Source organism: Carassius carassius, chromosome 13 (assembly GCF_963082965.1).
Source record: "Carassius carassius chromosome 13, fCarCar2.1, whole genome shotgun sequence".
Classification (NCBI taxonomy): Eukaryota; Metazoa; Chordata; class Actinopteri; order Cypriniformes; family Cyprinidae; genus Carassius; species Carassius carassius.
This window is the reverse complement of record NC_081767.1, coordinates 5,669,395-5,689,859: the sequence shown is the minus strand read 5'-3', so window position 1 is coordinate 5,689,859 and position 20,465 is coordinate 5,669,395. Positions and strand designations below refer to the sequence as shown.

At 35.7% G+C, this 20,465-nt stretch overlaps 1 protein-coding gene across 3 annotated transcripts in view; it reads right to left on the bottom strand.

Annotated features, from left to right (window-relative positions):
• LOC132155892 (B-cell CLL/lymphoma 9-like protein) overlaps window positions 1-20,465 on the bottom strand; it is a 54,454-nt gene that overhangs the window by 6,562 nt on the left and 27,427 nt on the right. For 2 of the 3 annotated variants that reach the window (XM_059564650.1, XM_059564651.1), the window contains exons 2-4: window positions 14,762-14,826; window positions 12,622-13,027; window positions 2,504-2,629 (exon numbers count right to left, since the gene is read on the bottom strand). In XM_059564650.1, coding sequence (XP_059420633.1) covers window positions 2,504-2,629; window positions 12,622-12,937 — 442 coding nt within the window. In that variant the 5' untranslated portion in view covers window positions 12,938-13,027; window positions 14,762-14,826. The remainder of the gene's footprint in view (window positions 1-2,503; window positions 2,630-12,621; window positions 13,028-14,761; window positions 14,827-20,465) is intronic. The other variant, XM_059564652.1, reaches the window with a different exon arrangement.

Sequence of the window (20,465 nt, the reverse complement as noted above, 5' to 3'; positions counted from 1 at the left end):
TTTTCTGCTGTTTTATTAATAACTTTTGCCAATTGTGTCAGTCATGAGCTATAGTTTTAAAGGAATATTTCACCCAAAAATGAAAATTCACACAAAAAGGGGATTTAGCCATTACATTAGCAGGCTGGGTTACCATTCATTTTCATTCCATCCTTTTTTATATTGTACAATGAAAGTTAATTTTGACAAAGGCTGTCGATCAGATAAACTTCTCCTTTTGTGCTCCATGAAAGAAAGTCATACAGGGTTTGAACAGACATGAGGGTCTTTAAATGATGACTTATTTTTTTGGTTGAACTATCCATTTAAGTCACATCTCAGTTTTTGTTTCCTATGCGAATAAGTCTTCATACAGTATGCCTTTTCTGTGTTGAGAAGCTGTTTGGGTGAATTATCAAAATTATAATTTGTTAAAAATAAGTTTTACAATTGCACCATAATTATCTTTATTTTATTGCATTGGTAGTTTCATACACTTTGACATTCAAACCTACTATACTGATGATACACACGAGAACCAATGAAATTTAAATGCTGTCAGTATAGATAAAATCAGCATGTGTTGATTTCTGCATCTTTGATATGATACATTATACACTGCTGCATTTTATACATATAATTTTATTGAAGTGGCATAAAAACTGATATTAATATGGAATGACTAGGAAACAGCAGAACAGTTCATAACCGTTACTAGGGCTGTTTGTATTCCTATCGTTTTTTTGTTTGCTATGCAAACAAGTCTTCAAATGGCTCTCTCAACTTTTCTCTGGTACAGAATAGCAGGGCGCATACACACTCCAGGATTATGGTCAGCAACCGACAGATGCACAATCATACATGCAGACACAAACACACACACACACACACACACACACACACACACACAGAGAGAGAGAGAATGTAAAGCTTTGAAGATTACACTAAAGCAGTCTAGGAGAGTATGAGTGTAAGGGTTCACAGTGGAAGACAAATGATTGTTTTAACATCTGACAGTTGGCCAAAATCTTAATGATGTGCATTTATAAAAGTAGTTTTGTTGGCTAACATACAGTTATTCTATTTAAACTTAAAATTATTATTGTTCTAAGAGTAACATTTCTGACTGTAATTCTCTTAGAGCTTTCAGGCTATATGCAACAAACTCAGGTCAGACATTCAGACTGCTCTGAATCAGATTGCTATATGTTTTCTAGCTGATAGGATTTATGGAAGAATATTCTGGATTACTTTCAAAATGAATTTCTAATTGTTTTTTCAATTGCATTTTCCATTTGTGGATACATAAATTGTAACATAATCCATCCATCCATCCATCCGTCAACATTACATTCAAACTTCTGAAAAAATTCTGGTCAGGATTTTCAAGACAACAAAGTTTTGATGGCTTTTTTATCTAGTAGTGCATTTACTCTTTATTTTGTCTGACAAATGTAATTATCAGGAAATTAATATTTAAACATATTCTTACTTTTTTATATACACATGTATTCATAATAGACTCTTCACATTTACAGGGTTGTCATAGTTAAGTAATCTTTTACGGTAGAGAATAGAAACTACAACAGATACAATTTCTGTGTTTCCATTTGTTCCAACAGCAAAAGAAAAAAGAAGGAAAAAAATCTTTATTTTAAATGTCCAATTCTCACTATATTAACCAACAATTAACTATGACTTTTGCCTCCTAATTTGCTGCTCATTAATAGTTAATAAATAATTAAGTTTAGGTACGGGATCTAATTATGGTCATGCAGAATAAGGCATTAATATGTGCTTGAGAAGTACTAATAAACAGCCAATATGCTAGTAATATGCATGTTAGTTAATAGTGAGAATTGTTCCTTAAAATAAAGTGTTATTAAAAAATGTATTATAGGTCAGAGGAGAAAAAGATGTCAAATTTGCCGTCCCTCCCTCAGCTGCTGTATCAGACACACGCATTCTGAAGCATTATCCAGTTTTCTGTATAATGCCAGTGTAATATAACACAAAGTATAGTGTTAAAAAAAAAATAATAATAATAATAAAAAAAAAACTATATATCGTAACTGTGCTAGTCTGTTAATTTTTGTGTTACATACACAAAACTGTTTTCATTATTGTGATTCAGTCCTATCTTGTTATATGTATATATATGTATATATGTATATATATGTATATATATATATGAATGTGAGCTGAATTGCAACATTTAGGTTTTTTTTTACACTGGATGAACAGCACTGTTTTTTTTTTTTTTTTTTTTTTTTTACGACAACAACATCAACCAGATGTCCAGGAAGAAGCATTCATTAAGGTTTATAAGAACAGGTTCCGACTGGCAGGCTGAACTTAGTGTGTGTGTGTGTTTGCTTTGAGACATATCAGGACTCAACTCTGTATAATGACATGGGTATGACACAGGTATTACAAGGAGAGGGTGACTTATGAGGACATAACCCATGTCCCCATTTTTCACAAAAACAAACGTGTGTGTGTGTGTGTGTGTGTGTGAACTCACGGTGCGTTGCAGAAAGGGGTTTCTCATCCTCTTCCTCAGTTTCGGCTCCTGAGCACCATTCATCTCCACTGTACGGCTGTTTTCTCTCCAGCACACACCGGCGTTTGCTGCGCATCACGCCCTCTACTGGACATCATTGGGAAATAAACCAAAACACAACAATGTAAACATATTTAGAATCATATTTATGTAAGACAACATGGTTTCTGTCCACACTGATATAAGCAAACGCCCACAAACTGCCTCAGAAAACACATTTAAAATGAGTAGTATTCTCACATACTACAGAGTACTCCAGAAATGTTTTGGCATTTAAGAGGCATGAGAGGACACAAGGCCTCCAAAGCCTTGAAACATCCCCTAACCTTGAATACCAGACACAGTGAGGGAGTAAACAAGGGAGAGAGAGCACAGTGTTAGGTTGTGGTGTCCGTGTTGGCGGCGGGCAGAGATAAAGAGCTGACCTTTTCTGCATCCTCTTTTGTTCCCAGCAGACATCAGTTTACGTAAATGAGTGTGTCAGCTCTCTCTCTGGTCTACTTTCTCTTCAATCATTGGCCCTTTCCAGGTGTGGCAGTCCAGATGTCTGAAGTGAATGACTTGCATTTCATTCGAATGTCTTTCTGTTTACTTTTCTACCGGATGAACAATATTTACAGAGAATATGATAAAGAGCTGGACAGTGATCACTTCTGATCCTCTCCACTCTTAAAAACCAAGGTTATTATTATTAACCAAAATTATAACTGAACTAAAAGTAGAATCAGACATTCCCTCATATCTTAACAAATAAATTACATGACTTGACAGTTGTTAATCATTACTTGATTAAAAAAAAATATATATAATAATAATAAAAAAGTATATATATATATATATATATAATAGATAATTTACATATTTTAATCATCATTTGTAATATTTACATTGTTATGATTATTGAATATCATTCATAATAATATATTTTATTAATAAAAAATTATTATAAAAAAAAAACTAACAAAGGTCATTACAAAACATCACAAAAATGCATTTTTCCTTCGTATTCATTGATTAACATGATAAAATATATCATGAGTATACTCCAATAATAATAAGTAAAATCATATTAAAAATAAAATATTTAAATATGATATACAAATATTTAATAGTTGATCAGTACTACTATGATTATATAGAGAGAGAGGGAGAGAGATTTTCAGTTTTCAGACAGACAAGTTTTCTATTTTATGCTTTATTTTTACTTCGTTTTATAGCTTAACATGATATGTATTAGTGTACTCCAACAATTAATAATAGTTAATTTTAAAGGGTTTTAAAACTAAATTAATCTGCCAATGGGGTTAGAAAATGACCTTTTCAAAGGGGAAATAATTTTTTTTTCTTTCTTTGTTTTATGACCCTACTGGCAGATATTTGTTCTCGTTTAACTTTTTTTTCCACTTAGACAAATATCTCAGAAAACAAGAGCATATCTTCATATTGCATCTCAAGTAAAAGTATCTTGCCTTAAGGAAGCTTAGATATTTGTACTAGAAAACGAAAAAAAAAAAAAAATACAGAGGTATTCATTTTTTGCAATGCATGCAGCATTTAATGCCATTACTTTTTTTCTTTAATTAATGGAAAGTTGAATTAAAGTGCCCCATTAAAAAAACGCTTTAGTTTTTTTTTTTTTTTTTTTTAATATGCATCTGATATCACTTCATATTCCAATGATTTTCAAATGATTCTTTCGAAGCAGTTCTAAGATTCAGTCTCTCTAAATCCCTCCATCCTGTGAGTCCACTCTGCTCTGATTGGTCAGATGGTCTCAACTGTTGTAACTGGTCTACCCTGTTCAGCATGTGTAAGAAACCGTATGCTTATTGCCATAGCTCAGCTGCTCCAGATAAACTACTGAGCCATCTTTCAAGAGCAAGAGTTTTGTGAATCCCACATTGAACTCCCCGAGTTTAGATAAGCAGTCATCAGTAAAATAACAAGAACACACACAAAAATATTGGGATTGTACTGCTGTGAATTTTATCCACTGATTCTTTGCAGCAGCATCTCTCAGAAGTGAAAATTATTATTATTTTTTAATAATAATAATATTTTAAAAGTAAAAAAAACAAAAAAAAAAAACTTTTCCATACACTCATGTATATATAAAAAAAAAGATCAATTCTATTTTCAAAACTATAATAGCCCCACTTTCTACCTTCCATGCATTTATAAAGCCAAACAGGTGTGAGTGTTTGTGTGAAAGAGTGAGAGTGTGTATGCAGACACAAAAGAGCTTCAGTGCTATTACAGGAAGCCCAGATGACTCAGTTTCTCAAAATCACACTACTGCCCCATTATTTCCCCTGATCTCTCTTTCTAATACACACATCGCATACACAAAGCACCGGGCAAATGGAAATAAAATAAGAACTGCAAAATGAACCCAACAAAAAGAAATGGCACACACACGGTGAAAAGAAAAACACGCCTCTGCAATCCAGGAAGAGAAGAGTGGTTATTGCTTTTTATATTGGACAGAAGCAGTTTGGCTGAATCTCACGAGACCTGTCAGCAACAAGTTCCGGTCATAGTTCAAGCCAAATCAAAAAGACAGAATGAGAAGTTATATTTTGCGTAGATATTCTAACCACCACATTCTCAACACCTCTAGTTCTCACTATCGCAACAGGGCCAATGAAGACCCGTTCACTTTCACACATTCTACCGCACGATCGATGTAGACTGACGGCCACAGGTTCAAAGAGCTCGCATGTCTTGACATTGATATGACACATTATGCACTGCTGCATTTTAGATCTAAAATTTTCCTTCCTGAATATAAATTTTTAGAGGCATAAAACCTGGTTAACATGGACTGACTGACACTGAATAACATCTTATTGGTAGTGGCATTCATAACTGTTACTAGGGCAACCAGAACAAGAAACGTAGACTAGCTTCTGATCAGTACCGCAACCACTGACATGCAGCGAAAAAAAAAGTCATTGGTGGTGTGAACAGGGCTTAAATGATGACAGCATTTTCGTTTAGGTGAATGATTCCTTTCATGATCCTCCTGGCATCATTTATTTTGGAACATTGTAAGAGCCATTTTTAACAATTTAAATTATTACATTTATATATACAGGGGTGTGACAAAGTGTTGGCCCCCTTCCTGATTTCTTATTTGTTTTGCATGTCTGTCACACTTTAATGTTTCAGATCATCAAACAAATTTAAATATTAGATAACACAAGTGAACACAATATGCAGTTTTTAAATGAAGGCTTTTATTATTAAGGGAAAACAAAATCCAAAACTGTGTGTGTGTGTGTGTGTGTGTGTGTGTGTGTGTGTGTGTGTGTGTGTGTGTGTGTGTGTGTATATATATATACATTAGTATGTATAAGTATTTTTGTGATTCCTTTATGATTTTAATTTAAAACAATAAACACAACAACTAGTAATAGGATTTATTGGCTTATCACGTGTGACCAATAGGTGGCGCTGTTACTAAATTAGTGTGGAATGGTCAGTGTGAGGTGACTATTGCACATACAAAGTTTGGTGTCAGAATGTCAAAGCTTTGAATATATATAGCCTTAGTCATTTTGACACAGTGCTTAAAGTTCATAGTGGAGCTGTACGAAAACGGTTGCGTCTATTGACACGAAATCCATAACTTTTTGTGAGCACAGTCTGAAGATGATTTGAATACATTTTGGTGAAAATCGGACCAACAGTTGATGAGGAGTTCGAAAAAGTAGGTTTTAACTGAAAATCAAGATGGCGGACAGGAAGTTCGGCCAAATAAGGAAAACTTGGTATCTATGTTATCGGCTTGACCCAAGGAATCTAATAAGACCAGCGACATTTCAATAGTCAGATTTATTCAAAAGTTATTAGCCTTTTTTGACATTTTTTTATAACTTTTTATAACTATAACTGTTTCGAAATATTTTGAGTACCTTCAGGGGATGGTGTTGTTGGCACATTCTGAGTTTCGTAATGTTACACCAATGCATTTGTATAGTATATCATTTTATTTCAGAAAACTGTATTGAAGTCAATGGCAATTTCATGTTTTGTTCTATTATAGCGCCACCAAGAGACTCAGTCCCACCATTTTTTGTATGTGTCCTCAGAGTGAGCCCATACATATGTGTGTCAATTTTGGTGAACATATCTCTATGCACTTCAGAGTTATAGACATTTATATGAAAAAACACGTAAAAAATGACTGACACATGACTTTGATTGAATATTACTACCCTTTACTATCAATATTTTCGCTTTTGGGCATTATTAAATGGCTATCGACCTATGTTTCCGAACTTCTGACGGTGGTTTCGTCTCGATCGGTCAAGCGGTTTCGAAGATATAGCCAAATTGTTTTTAAGCGCTAAATCACAACGCTACACAAAGCGTAAGGCGAAACCTAGCATGTTTGGTATCGTAGGACTCTATAAGGTTTCAGAAGTCTAATTTGATGAGTCTCGTGAAAATAAGTCGACCACACCCAAAGTTATAAGCATTTAAATAAAAAAAGAAATTCACCACTAGGTGGCGCTGTTTCGAAACTTCTCACGCTCCTTCCGGACATTGTGCTGATGACCCATACCACGTTTCGTAACAATCCGTTGATGCGTTGATTTTTGGCCAAAGCATTCAGAAGTTATAAGCCAAAATATGAATTTTTCAAATCTCCTGACCACTAGGTGGCGCTGCGTCGAAACACTGCAGGTAGTCTCAGGTCATGGTTATTATAACACACACCAAGTTTGGTTTCAAACCGTTGCCGAGATATAGCCTCACATGCATTCTTGCGTGCTTTCCGTCAAATTTGTTCACGTGTCATTTGAGAACGGTTGGATGCATCAACCTGAATTCCATAACTTTTTGCCAGCATGGTTTGAAGATGATCTGAGCCAATTTTCGTGAAAATCGGACTAACCGTCTAGGACGAGTTCGAAAAAGTATGTTTTATGAACAATAAAATATAGCAAAAAAATTTTGGTGTTCATTCGACTTGGCATAAGCCAAGGATTCAGAGGGAAAATAATTGTACTTTTGTGGCTTACGGTTCAAAAGTTATTAGCATAGAAACTTTTAATCTTTGGACAAGTGGTGGCGCTAGAGAGTTGGAGTCAGAGTCTCTAAACATGCTGTGGTTAATGTTGATATTGTCCTCTAACAGTGTGCCAAATTGCACAACTTTCCCGCAAGCGGTTCTATGGGCTGCCATAGACTTGCGGCGGAAGAAGAAGCAGAATAATAATAAGAATCCTAACGGATACAATAGGTGCCTACGCACCTCCGGTGCTTGGCCCCTAATAAGAACGGGAACAAATACAATAGGTCTATACGCACCTTCGGTGCTTGGCCCCTAATAATAAGAACGCCAACAAAAACAATAGGTGCCTCGCAACTTCGGTGCTTGGCCCCTAAAAAATAAATCCAAAATTTAAACTTCCAGACCAATTACATTCTTGTAAATAATGGACATGTTTTTGTCAGCATTACCAAACCACATAATGTTTGTGCATGTGTGTGTCTCCCTCAGTCTCTCCACCTCGCACTATTCTACTTCCTGTCTGTGCGCAGAGTCTCTCTCAACCCACCACTCCATTAGTGAGTGACACAACAGGACAACCAACAGGAAAACACAAGCACTTGAGCATTTGGTGCTGTTGCAGGAGCATAACATCTGACATGATACACACATATAAGCATGCTCACACACACACGTGCTCAGAAAGGTCAGGGCATTTTGGGGTTGATGAAAACAGGCGGTTTCATCTTTACTGTGTTTCCAGTTAAAAGGGGAATTCCAGAAATGTGGCCTTTTTTGATTGTTGATCAAGAGATATAGTGATGCATATACATGAGTAAAAAATTAATGTGTGTAGTGTTGAGTTTGGATGTCCACTACCTATTGAGTATCATACAGTGGGTATAGAAAAACTAAATCACCCCACTTTAAAATAAATCACATTTGGTTGCTGTATTTACTCATGTTATGTTATAAGTGCAACTTATAACATCCAAGTGATAGATATAACCCCAACATATAAATATATATATATATATATTAGGGGTGTAACGATACGCGTATTTGTATTGAACCGTTCGGTATGAGGCTTTCGGTTCGGTACGCGGTATGCATTATGGACCGAAAGGTTCGTTGGACTAATTAATTATATTTGTAAAATAAAAAAAAATTGTGAAATATAATAATATGCGTTCAACAAGGTAGCCCAATAACCCAAACGACGTAACAGGCAACGCCCCTGACACCCCCGAAGAAGAAAAAAACACCAACTTATATGTTTATGTTAGGCTACTCAGTCAGGCACGCGCTCACTCAGTAATACACGCTGAAGGCGCGTTGCAAAATGGCCAATGCGTTTAACAGACCAGAAATAGAAGATCCTCCAATAACCAACAGGTCTGGTTTTTGGGTGCACTTTGGATTCCCTGTAAGCTATAATGGTGATGGCAAGAGAGTGGTGGATAAAAAAAACAACGATATGTCGCATCTAGGGTAGGCTACACCAGCGGGAATACAAAAAAAAAAAAAAAACACCAGCGGGATTACTTGAAACATGTCAACTCATTTACGCCGACATCACCTTAGTGTGTCAGTATCTGGGAAAAGACGGAAAAAAGGAGAAACATACATGCAACAAAACTATCCCCGCAGCATTTAGACAGATATTTCCAACGGATTCAAACAGGGCAAAAGACATCACCACGGCGATTGGTAGGCTACATTTACGTTATAGCCGCGGATATGAGACCTTACTATTTACCATTCATTTTATCATCACCATTATAGCTTACAGGGAATCCAAAGTGCACCCAAACACCAGACCTGTTGGTTATTGGAGGATCTTCTATTTCTGGTCTGTTAAACGCATTAGCCATTTTGCAATGAGCCTTCAGCGCATACTGAGTGAGCGAGCGCCTTACTCTGTAGTGGAAAACGTAGGTTTTAAGAACATGCTTAATGTAATTGAGCCCCGTTACAATATTCCTTCACGAGCCCATTTCAGACAGACCGTAATTCCTGCTTTGTTCCAAAAAACATAAGCCCTATAGAGAACCAATTGAGTAAAAACACACTCAATAAAGAGTTATAGAGTTCCATATAAAAAGTTACATCTTTGTATTTGTTCATAACTAATATAACATTTTCATTGTTTTTTTTAATAAGGAGCTGTTTTTGTTTTATACAGTATGCTGCTAAGAAAACACCATAGAAGATGGGTAATGAATATCTCCATCATTGTTCAATGTAAAAAAAAAAAAAACATACTTTGTTAGTTTTAATAAATAAAACATTTTTTAAAAATCAAGGAAATTTATCTGCCAATTTTTCCTTTTTGCTGTATCTAAAACGAACCGAACCGTATCGAACCGAGCCGTGACACCAGTGTATTGTATCGAACCGAACCGTGAATTTTGTGAACCGTTACACCCCTAATATATATATATTATCTATTATATATATATATATCTATCACTGAGTTGGAAAAAGGACCCCCCCCCCACTCCTAAAAATTACTTGGTAAAACTCACCTTCTCAGTAGCACACAAACCATTTGACTTTCAACTGTGATCAGCTGTGGTCATTTTGATCAGCTCAGCATGAAAAGAGCTTTCTTGGAGCCTTTCAGTCCTTTGTAGTGCAACTGAAGCAAACAAACTATGGGCACCTATCAAAAGATCTCTGGGATAAAGTTGTGGACAGGCACAAGTCAGGAGATGGATACAAAAAAAAAATATTCAAAAGGCTTTAATAATGCCTAGAGGCACAGTGAAATCTATTATTAAGAAGTGGAAGGTATTTGGTATAACACAGTCCCTCCGAGGATCAGGAAGTCACTCCAAACTGGATGAAAGAGGCAGGAGGAAACTGATCAGAGAGGCGACCAAGAGGCCTACGGCAACTCTGAAGCAGTTGCAGGAATTTATGATGAAGAGGGGTCACTGTGTGCATGTGACAACAATATCGTAACTTCTCCACAAATGTGGCTTGAATGGGAGGGTTACAAGAAAAAAACCCACTCCTCAAGAAAGGCCACATGCAGTCACGACTGATCTTTGCCAAAACACACCTTGAAGATTCTGAGGCAGATGAGAGTTAACTTAAATTATCTGGCCTCAACACCAGATGATATGTCTGCCAGATATCCAATACAGCTCACCATCCAAATAGCATTCCAGCATAACAGCATTCCTCCAGTAAAGCGTGGAGGTGGTAATATCCTGTTATGTGGTGTTTCTCTGCAGCAGGGACTGGAGAACTTGTCAGGATAGAAGGAAAAATATATATGGGGCAAAATACTGTCAAATTCTCGAGGAAAATCTGCTGCCCTCTGCCAGAAAGTTGTCAATAGGAAGAAGGTTTACCTTCCAGCAAAACAGCACACAGCAAAACTGGACACACAGTGGTTTAAGGAGATGAAGGTGAATGTCCTTGCATTGCCCAGTCAGAGTTCAGACTTAAACCCCATTAAAATCTGTGGAATGACTTGAAGACTGCAGTCCACAAACACTCACCATCAAATTTAACTGAACTTGAGAAGTTCTGCAAAGAAGAGTGGGCAAATATTGCAAAGTCTAGTTGTGCAAAGTTAGTAGAGACATATCCAAACATTGTTTTTTTCTCTCAGACATGTTAATGTTATATCTTTCACTTGGATGTTATAAGTTGCACTGAGTAAATACAGCTGGATAAAACAAAAACTGTGTCCATCTTCATTTCAGGCTGCAAAGCAACAAAATGTAGTTATTTTAAAGGGGTGATTCTTTTCTATTCCCACTTAGTGTGTGTGTGTGTGTGTGTTAGTCTCCTATAGCCTTCCTTTTAATTATTGATATAAAATCTGGTCCCCTTTATTGCATATTTTCGCCACTTAGACAGGAAAAGATTCTAAACAAGCAATTCCTCATCCCAAGCACAAGCATGAAGCATGACCCCCTTTCTAAAACAGGAAGGTGTGTAAAATAATAAGCATAATATTGGAATGATTTTCTTTACAAAATTAAACTATTAAAGCCCAAACTAATTATAAAATATTATTTTGATCATATTTACTTTAAAACAAATTAATAGTGTTAATATCAGAATCAATATCAGAATCTCACAAACTAATATCAGATAACAATATCAACAAATTGAATATTGTGAGCAAGCTAAAGTGGGGACAGTAACCAAAAATACAAACTGTACTCTAACATAAACCTAAACCTTAACCTAAAGTCTGCAAAAAGTAGTATTATTATTTGTTTTTTTTAAGTCTCTTTAGCTCACCAAAGCTGCATTTATTTAATAAAAAAATACAGCAAAACAGCAATAATGTAAAATATTATTACAATTTAAAATAGCTGTTTTCTAAATGAAAATATTTTAAAATGTAATTTATTCATGTCATGTAAAGCTGAGCTTTTTTGCATCATTACTCCAGTCTTCAGTGTCACATGATCCTTCAGAAATCATTCTAATATGCAGATTTGTTGCTCAATATTTATTATTATCAGTATTGTACTGCTTAATATGTTGTGGAAACCATGATACACTAGGATTACAAAATGTGGGGTTAGATTTTTTCGTTTTTGAAACAAACTAATATTTCTTCTTTAAGCCAATTAATACCATTATTTTATTTTAGGACCCATTAAGTAATTTAAATAAAATAAAACAAAATTAATAAGTATGCTGAAAATACGGCTGTCAACACAGGACTACTACTACACAGGACTTACTGTTTTCACTGTATTTTTGATCAACTAGTACTAGTACTGTACTTAGCAAAAAACTGCTATTTAATAACTAATTACATTTTAAAATGCTTATAATCAGGCAAGAGTACAGTTGATTTTATACACAACATTTTCACATATTTACACAAATGGCAGTAAATTTGCGCTAATACTTCTATTTTCTCTCTTAATCTTCTTTCCTAAAAAAAAAGAAAATCCTACTGCTTATATACGGTACATCGAGAAAGTCTTCCAGTTTTATGGAGAAAGCTTGTGCTATGTTGTGTACAGTATAAAGCATCAGACAGTCGTGGGCAGGCCGTGGACATTCGGTCTAGGGATGAGAGCAGCATTACGCCTACCTTTGGCATCTGGCTCCAAACTAGGGGTGAGTGACTCTCTTTGGTCTCCCGTGTCCATGGAGACACTCCTTTCCCTCTTTGCCTTAGTCTTCATTATCCCACCAACTCCACCACCTGATTGGTTGAGACTCTTCAGTCCAGGGTTGCTAGGAGAAATCTGGTTGGATTTGACTCCATGGTTCCCAGACCCACTGCCCTTTGACCCCTGGTTGCCAGCAGGTCCTTGCTGCAGCGCTTGGTTTACATTGGGGAGCTGTGATTGGGCCCCGCTTGTCACTTGCTTGCCATGATTGGATAGTTTATTTTCAGAGTGCATTTGATTGGCTGATGATGGAGAGGATACTGACGGGGTTGGTTTTGCAACAGTATGTTGTGTCTGTCTGTCAGTGAGACTGCAAACAGACAGCTGAAAAGAGAATGAAACAGAGATATGAAAGAAGGTTAAGAGTTTGTCTTGTTTTTTTACATACATAGTCAATTTTACCCACTTCATCTTATATTAAATGCACACAGTAGGACTGGGAAGTAGTTATTATTGAAGGAGACATAACACACAGTTTCTGTGAAGTGAAGTGACATACAGCCAAGTTTGGTGACCCATACTCAGAATTTGTGCTCTGCATTTAACCCATCCAAAGTGCACACACACAGTAGTGAACACACACACACACACACACAGCAGTGAACACACACCCGGAGTGCCCGTGGAGCAGTTGGGGGTTCAAGGGCACCTCAGTCGTGGCAGTTATGTTATGACATTAGGTTCCACTGCTATGCAAAAAATACACAATTGTATGTCCTGGTTAAGACTGGTATTATTGATACATCCCATATTATGTCATGCTTAATCGAAATCAAAACTGGATGTCGAAAATGTTTCTGCATGACTTGAAGTGCTTATAATTATGCGTCCCCAGTAGTGCTAGTATTAATAATCTCTCCTCAAGTCTGGGTGCCTTATCTAATAATGTTCGAAAAGAGGCTCGCAACTTAGGTGTAGTTTTTAACTCAAAACTGTCCTCTGATGTTAAGGTGACTAAAGTGGTGCAGTCTTGTTTTGCACAACTTAGGCACCTAATGAAAATAAAGTCATCCCTTTCTTTGGTATATTTGGAAAAAGTCATTCATGCTTTTATTATACACTGTTTACTTACTTTGGTCAAACCCTCAACCTATAACATCCAAGGAAAGTGTATGATTTGCTAAACAAGCTCTCAACAATTCTGTTCATTTCAGACTTCAGGCTGAAATATATATATATATATATATATTTAGAAATTTAGAAATATTTAGAAATAACAATTTATATGTATATATATATATATATTTAGACTAACAATTATATATATATATTATATATATATATATATATAAAATAATTGTTAGTCTAAATATATAGCTATAAATCTTAATATATGAATGCAAATTTTGGAATATATAGAAGTAAATCTGGATATATACAAGTAAATAGGAATATTTAGATACATATCTGAATATAGTTGTGTGTGTGTGTGTATATATGTATATATATCTATATATAGATATATATATATATATACAGATAGATAGATAGACGTAAATCTAAACATATTGTTGTAAGTCTGAATAAATAAATGTAAATTGTGAATACATAGTTATAATTCTGACCGTATAATTGTAAACCTTAAATATATAAAGTTATAATTCTTAATAAATACTGTAAATGTAAATCAGTATATATATTTATAAACCTTGAATATTTGCCTATAGACAGAATTTCTTACAGATTACAGACTTTCTTACTTTTTTGTTTTATAAAACAGTATGCCTAAACATCCTGTATACATGGGTCAATGCAAATATTGTACTATATTAGTTTTTACTTAATTTAATTGTCACAATTAACTAACTGTTTGTAGACAAACTGTTGACAGTTACCCTAGCCCTCTAAGCCATGCTAAATTGTGTAGAAGCTAGATATTAACAGTGTCACTGATCGGAAGGTCCTTTCGGCACTACAGCCAGCCTTTGTAAAGCAGATGAAACCACATCAGGAGCTCAAAGATTCGAGAAATAATTGTATTAAAATGTAAATGATCTTCTACATGTTTAGTGCAGACACAATCTCAGGATGCTATGGTTTTGCTGAGGATTTACGCACCTCACTGGGATGAAGGTCCAACAAACAAGTGCATTCCGATGTCTCCTCACTGCACACACACCGATCTGTAACACACACCACAGATATTTAATTATTCGTTCATTATAAAAACATAAAATAATGAGCCATTTTATCATAATGACTAGAGAAAATGTACAACCTTTGAAAGAGAGAAAGACTTTTGAAGAGGTTTAACTGTACCTTTAAAAATGGGGTTGTAAATTATTTTTGGACTTACTGATGCCCAGAAGTAAGTTTCTGGTTTAATTTGCTCCACCCACAGTGAGCAAAAACCATAAAACTCCCCACCTTCAATAATAATAATATCCAGACTGTCTCATTTTTCATCAAACAGTTCTTATTTTCACTCTCTCTCTTTTTCATTTCCCACTCCCTCTTCTTCTAGTAACTAGTAACACTCATAAACATATCAATGTTTGCAAATGAATAAGAGGTATTTACATATTTTTGAGTCTACTATTAATATTTACACATTTGCATATTTCCTACAAATCTCGATGGGCTCTGATGCCATCTACTGTATGTGCTGATGGACTCTGATTTGACTAAACTATCCTTTAGCATAAACCCATTTAACATTTACAGCAGGGATGGAAATTAGCACCCGCCACCAGCCAATTGCGGGTGATTTTGTGTTGTGGCGGGTAAATTCGCTTCACCTACCGGCCACCGTGGAGGATAACTAAAAATCACATACTGTTTCACCCGGCCGGTGGACAAAAAAGTTAATTTCCATCCCTGGTGTGTGTACAACACGCTATAAAGTGTAATATCATCCGAAGCAGCCCTGTGGAGAAAGGCGGTGTAAACCGGGCTCGAAACAGCGGCGTTGTTCCCAGTGCAGTGTTTGCAGCTGAAGTTAGTGCCACCGGCGGAGTGATATATTTGTTGGTTATTTACAGTACGTTTTATAGCATGCACTCATGTCACGCAATCTTGTATATCATGAGTCTCATGAGTCTCATGATATACAAAATCGTGTGAAGAGTTGAATTTGTTATCGCGCACAAGTTTCCACATACTGTCACGTCTCTGTCAAACCCCAGTAAGTTCATTCTCCTCCAGCATTCTGCAACGTTTTAGATTATATGGACAGTTTGTGTTTATCTTATTGTTTTTAACGGCATAATAAGCAAACTAACAAACAGTATTATCGGTCACGCGTCTAATAACTGCTGTCCGGGGGATGCATTTTATTTCCAGCCTCAAGTACTTTTTCAGAAGTTAGCTCTGTGTCTAGTTGTTACGCTGTTCATTTTTGTTTGTAGAAACAACATTGTATCGCAATATCGTTTGTTGACACCGTAAAAGTTTGTGAGCCAAGATTTCTTTCAGTGATACAGTGTTGAATGGGACTTTTCCCCACGTGTTCCCTCAACCACAAAAAATAAAAAATAATACACCAAAAAAATTATAATACACATATACTGGTGAATCCTTTCCCTTGGAATTAAATACAACATTATTAATGTGTACGAAAACAGTTTAGAATATTTCCAAAATGTTTCTGTGCATTAAAAAAAGTTCAGTGCAGTGTATCATCCGATTGGGCTACGGAGTTGAGAGAATGAGCTACTTCAGCAAGAGTGGGCTGTTTTAAAACCTAGTAAGCTGCCAAGATCACTGAAAGAGGAAATGTCAGTATTTCATTGAGACTTGAGATTAAATAAACTGCTTAACTATTGTAGATCTTGTAGTATTAATTTTCACATGCAGTTACACATTGTTGGTTAAAAACAAGAAAGTGGCTATCAATCTCAGCTTATTGCATATTTCTGAGGGAGGGGCTTCATAATAACAGGAAATAAATTGAGGCGTTTGTCAAAAAAGGGAAAAATAGGTGTGAAATAAAGGTAAATTGTGTGAAAAAAAAACAAAAAAAACAAAAGCGTGAACACATGTTAGACTGCACCTCATAAACACAATTAGAAAAAAACAGTAATCCTCCCCTTTAAAAAAAAAGTGTGATAAGACTACAAAATAATAATCCATAATAATAGTTATTATTATTATTATTATTATTATTTATAAATACTAACAATCTGTAATTTTTATATTTCATTCGGTAATAATAATTACTGAAAAATATTACTAATATTATTATTACTAATAAAAATATAATAACAATAATAATAATAATAATAATAATAATATGAAATATTAATTTATTTTACATTATTTTACATTGTCTGTCTGTCTTTCTTTTATTATTATTTAACCATCAAACTTGCAGGTAACCCTTTCAGCTTCCCTTGTTGACAAGTGTTTCTCACTACAAGTATGGGTGCATGTTGCGTTCCTACTATAGACTGTATAAACACATGGACGTAGTGTCCGTGACGTCACCTGTAGCTTTCTGAAGAGCATTTTTTGAAGCTCAAAGTGGGCGGAGCGGGCTGTCGCCATCTTGGCAGCGCATCACCGCGCGTCACTCCAGGATCATCGAAAATGGGCAAAAAGATGATGGCTGGTTGCTGAAGCCACAGCCACAAGCCTCTAGCGGCCGGTCCATGAATTGCAGTTTTAGTCACTTCCTTGGTGGCTGCACGAGAGAGAGCGGGAGGTTGCCGCTTGCTTCCCACATGTACATTAAAGTAACACAAACTCCGAGCAGATGAAGAGATGGAGTGCTGGATAGCTCTGAGATGATGTAGTCGAGCATAAGCTGCTCACGCATAAATGAACAGTACCACACTTCACTATGAAACACGGTCGCGGTGATTTTGCCAAGTAAGACATGTTCCTGGATCAACATCTTTAGATGATCCTGGATCAACATTAATGTCCAAAAATATAGAATTAACCTAAATTCTACCCCTAAACCTAACCCTACCCATAATTTATTCCTAAAATCAGTGTGAAATAATAGCTGACTAACAAGAGTGTAGAAGCACCTAACCCTGATTGTAAGCCTAAGACTAGGGCTGCAACTAACGATTATTTTGATAATCGATTAATCTTTCGATTATTTTTACGATTAATCGATTAATCGGTTTATGTACTTATATTTTTGTTTTTTCCATTTTTTCCCCAAGTAAATTATTAATAAATGGTCTTTATCCTTCAGCATAGATTTTTAAGAGATTTTAACCATTTTGCACTGTCATATCCTAATCAAAAATATACCTGGAGTTGTTTTATTGTGTTAGTAATCCTTTGTCGAACTCTTCTGCAATCAGAACACTGACCCATACTCTAGCAAATTTCACAAGTAGATTTCAAATAATGTTTTCACCATGGCAGTCCTTAGAGCTCCTAAAGTAGTTTAACATCCCGAACAAAAGCTTATTAAGGAATCTTTCAGAACATATTTTCACGAAGAATAAGGATAAAACAATAAAATTGCAGTGCATTGTATTTTATTATTTACTGGGAAACAGCTTTATAGCTTTTGCTGTGAAATTGTAAACAACCCTTCGAAAAAAGTGCCAATGGCATGAAACCTGAATGGAACTCACAATTTAAAGTAAAATCCATCAGAAGGTTGTCCAGGAAAAAAATTGGACACACACAAAAAACCTACTGTGTGAAAAAGAGCAGTGAATACTTAGAAAAAAAGTGCATTTCAAATATCTTTAAACATTTACCCCTCTCATTCAGTCATAATTAGGCTGCACGACTGAATTTTGAACTGGTAAACGTCAAACTGATCACAGAACATGTTTGTAAAGCTTTAAATGTTAACTGTTAAAAAGCAATGTTATCAGCTTTTACGACTAAACATTTGAAAACAACATTGTACTGGAGAATCTGCACAAATGAAAGTCTTAGGGGCAGTTCACAAATCGCGCCTAAAAACGCGTGGAAAACGCTAGGCGCACCGCTTTCTCCTTCTTTCCAAAGCGCTCGGGCAGAAGCGCCCCTGAGGCGTCTGCCTTTGCTAAGCAACCATGTTGTGCTCTCTCCTTGAAGACGCGGAAATTTCAGCAAAGGATAAATGGATTTGCAGCTCAAAAATCGCTTGCAGTAGCTCTGCTACTAAATTTATTTCAAAATGGAAATCCATATACAGCTATGATCAGCTGTTCCTTCATCTTGACTGAGCTTTTAACGTTGTTACGGGAAAGGATGAAGCTGATTGGTTAGTTCTTGTCACATGACCCGCGGTGCGCTTGCGGCATTCTGAAAAGTTGAAATGTTTTTAACTCGATGCGGTGCGGTGTTGGAAATAACGAACTTGAGCGCGCAAAAGACGCGATATGTGAACGTCCCCTTAAACAGTTCAGTAGTGCAGAGTTTACAGGTTACTCTTCTTTTTTGAAGGCTCAAAGTAAAGTACTCCCACATCACGCTGAATACTGCAGAGCCGCTGTTCGGGAAGCACATGACATAAAACGAAGCCAGCTATTGGCTATTCGCTACTTCTCCTGCTGTACTGGCTTAGTAAAACCTCCGGTGGCTCATTACTGCCACACTTTGGTCACCGCAGATTTGAAATATGCACTAAATGAGCCGCTTATGGCAAATAAAAGTTATTTAGCAACGAATCGATGACTAAATTAGTTGAGAACTATTTTAATAATCGATTTTAATTGATAAAAACGATTCGTTGTTTCAGCTCTACCTAAAACAGATATATCCTGAAACGTTATATCTCAATTCTGATTGGTTGATTGGAATGTTGTTCCGGGATCAACAAGGATTTTGATCCAGGAACATGTTGTACTTGGTGAAATCACGCTCACTATGAAACAAGCATCACATATTTATTTAAACTGCACTCTTTGCAATTTGATAAATCACACTAAACCATGTTTTCAGGATTTTGATGAATGCAGCCCTAACATAAAAAACAGGAAACAAAACAAAAAAAATGCATTCATCAAACCACCTCCAGGGTTCTTGAAGACATATTTACAAATAGAAACCAACTGACCACATTCCAAGAGTTACTATAGATCCCGATCCACGCATGTACACATACACACACCTGAGCACATTTGCCAAGACTGAAATGTGCGAAGGATTGGGTTTCTCTCATGCAAATGTAAGAATAACTACACACAATCCCAGCAGCCACCTGCCTTTGTCCATAACCTGCAGAGCTTGTGTGTGTGTGTGTGTGTGTGTGTGTGCTGAGGGAGTTACCATGCATGCTGTCACTACAGATCTGTCATGTAGACTGTGTGGGAGAGGCATGTGGTACATGTCATATATACAGGTCTGAACAGGACGCCCTGACACCAGTTGCACAAGAGACATTCACAGACATACACACACACAAACCAGTGTTTATGCAAATGATAAAATGAAATCAACCCTATTTTCCATATTCTAAAAACTAGCAGGGATGCACGAATTGGTAAAAGCATTAAACGATGATTTTTCTGATAAAAATTGTGACTGCGTTTTTTTAGTAAATTCTGTATTTAGGGCTGAAGAATTTTGTCAAAATACTGTGATTACATATTATTGTTATTACAAAATAAAAAAGTAAACAAAATTAGTAATATATATATATATATATATATATATATATATATATATATATATATATATATATATATATATATACACACACACACTACAGACCAAAAGTTTGGAAACATTACTATTTTTAATGTTTTTGAAAGAAGTTTCTTCTGCTCATCAAGCCTGCATTTATTCGATCAAAAATACAGAAAAAAAATGTAATATTGTGATATATTATTACAATTTAAAATAAATGTTTTTAAATTTATTA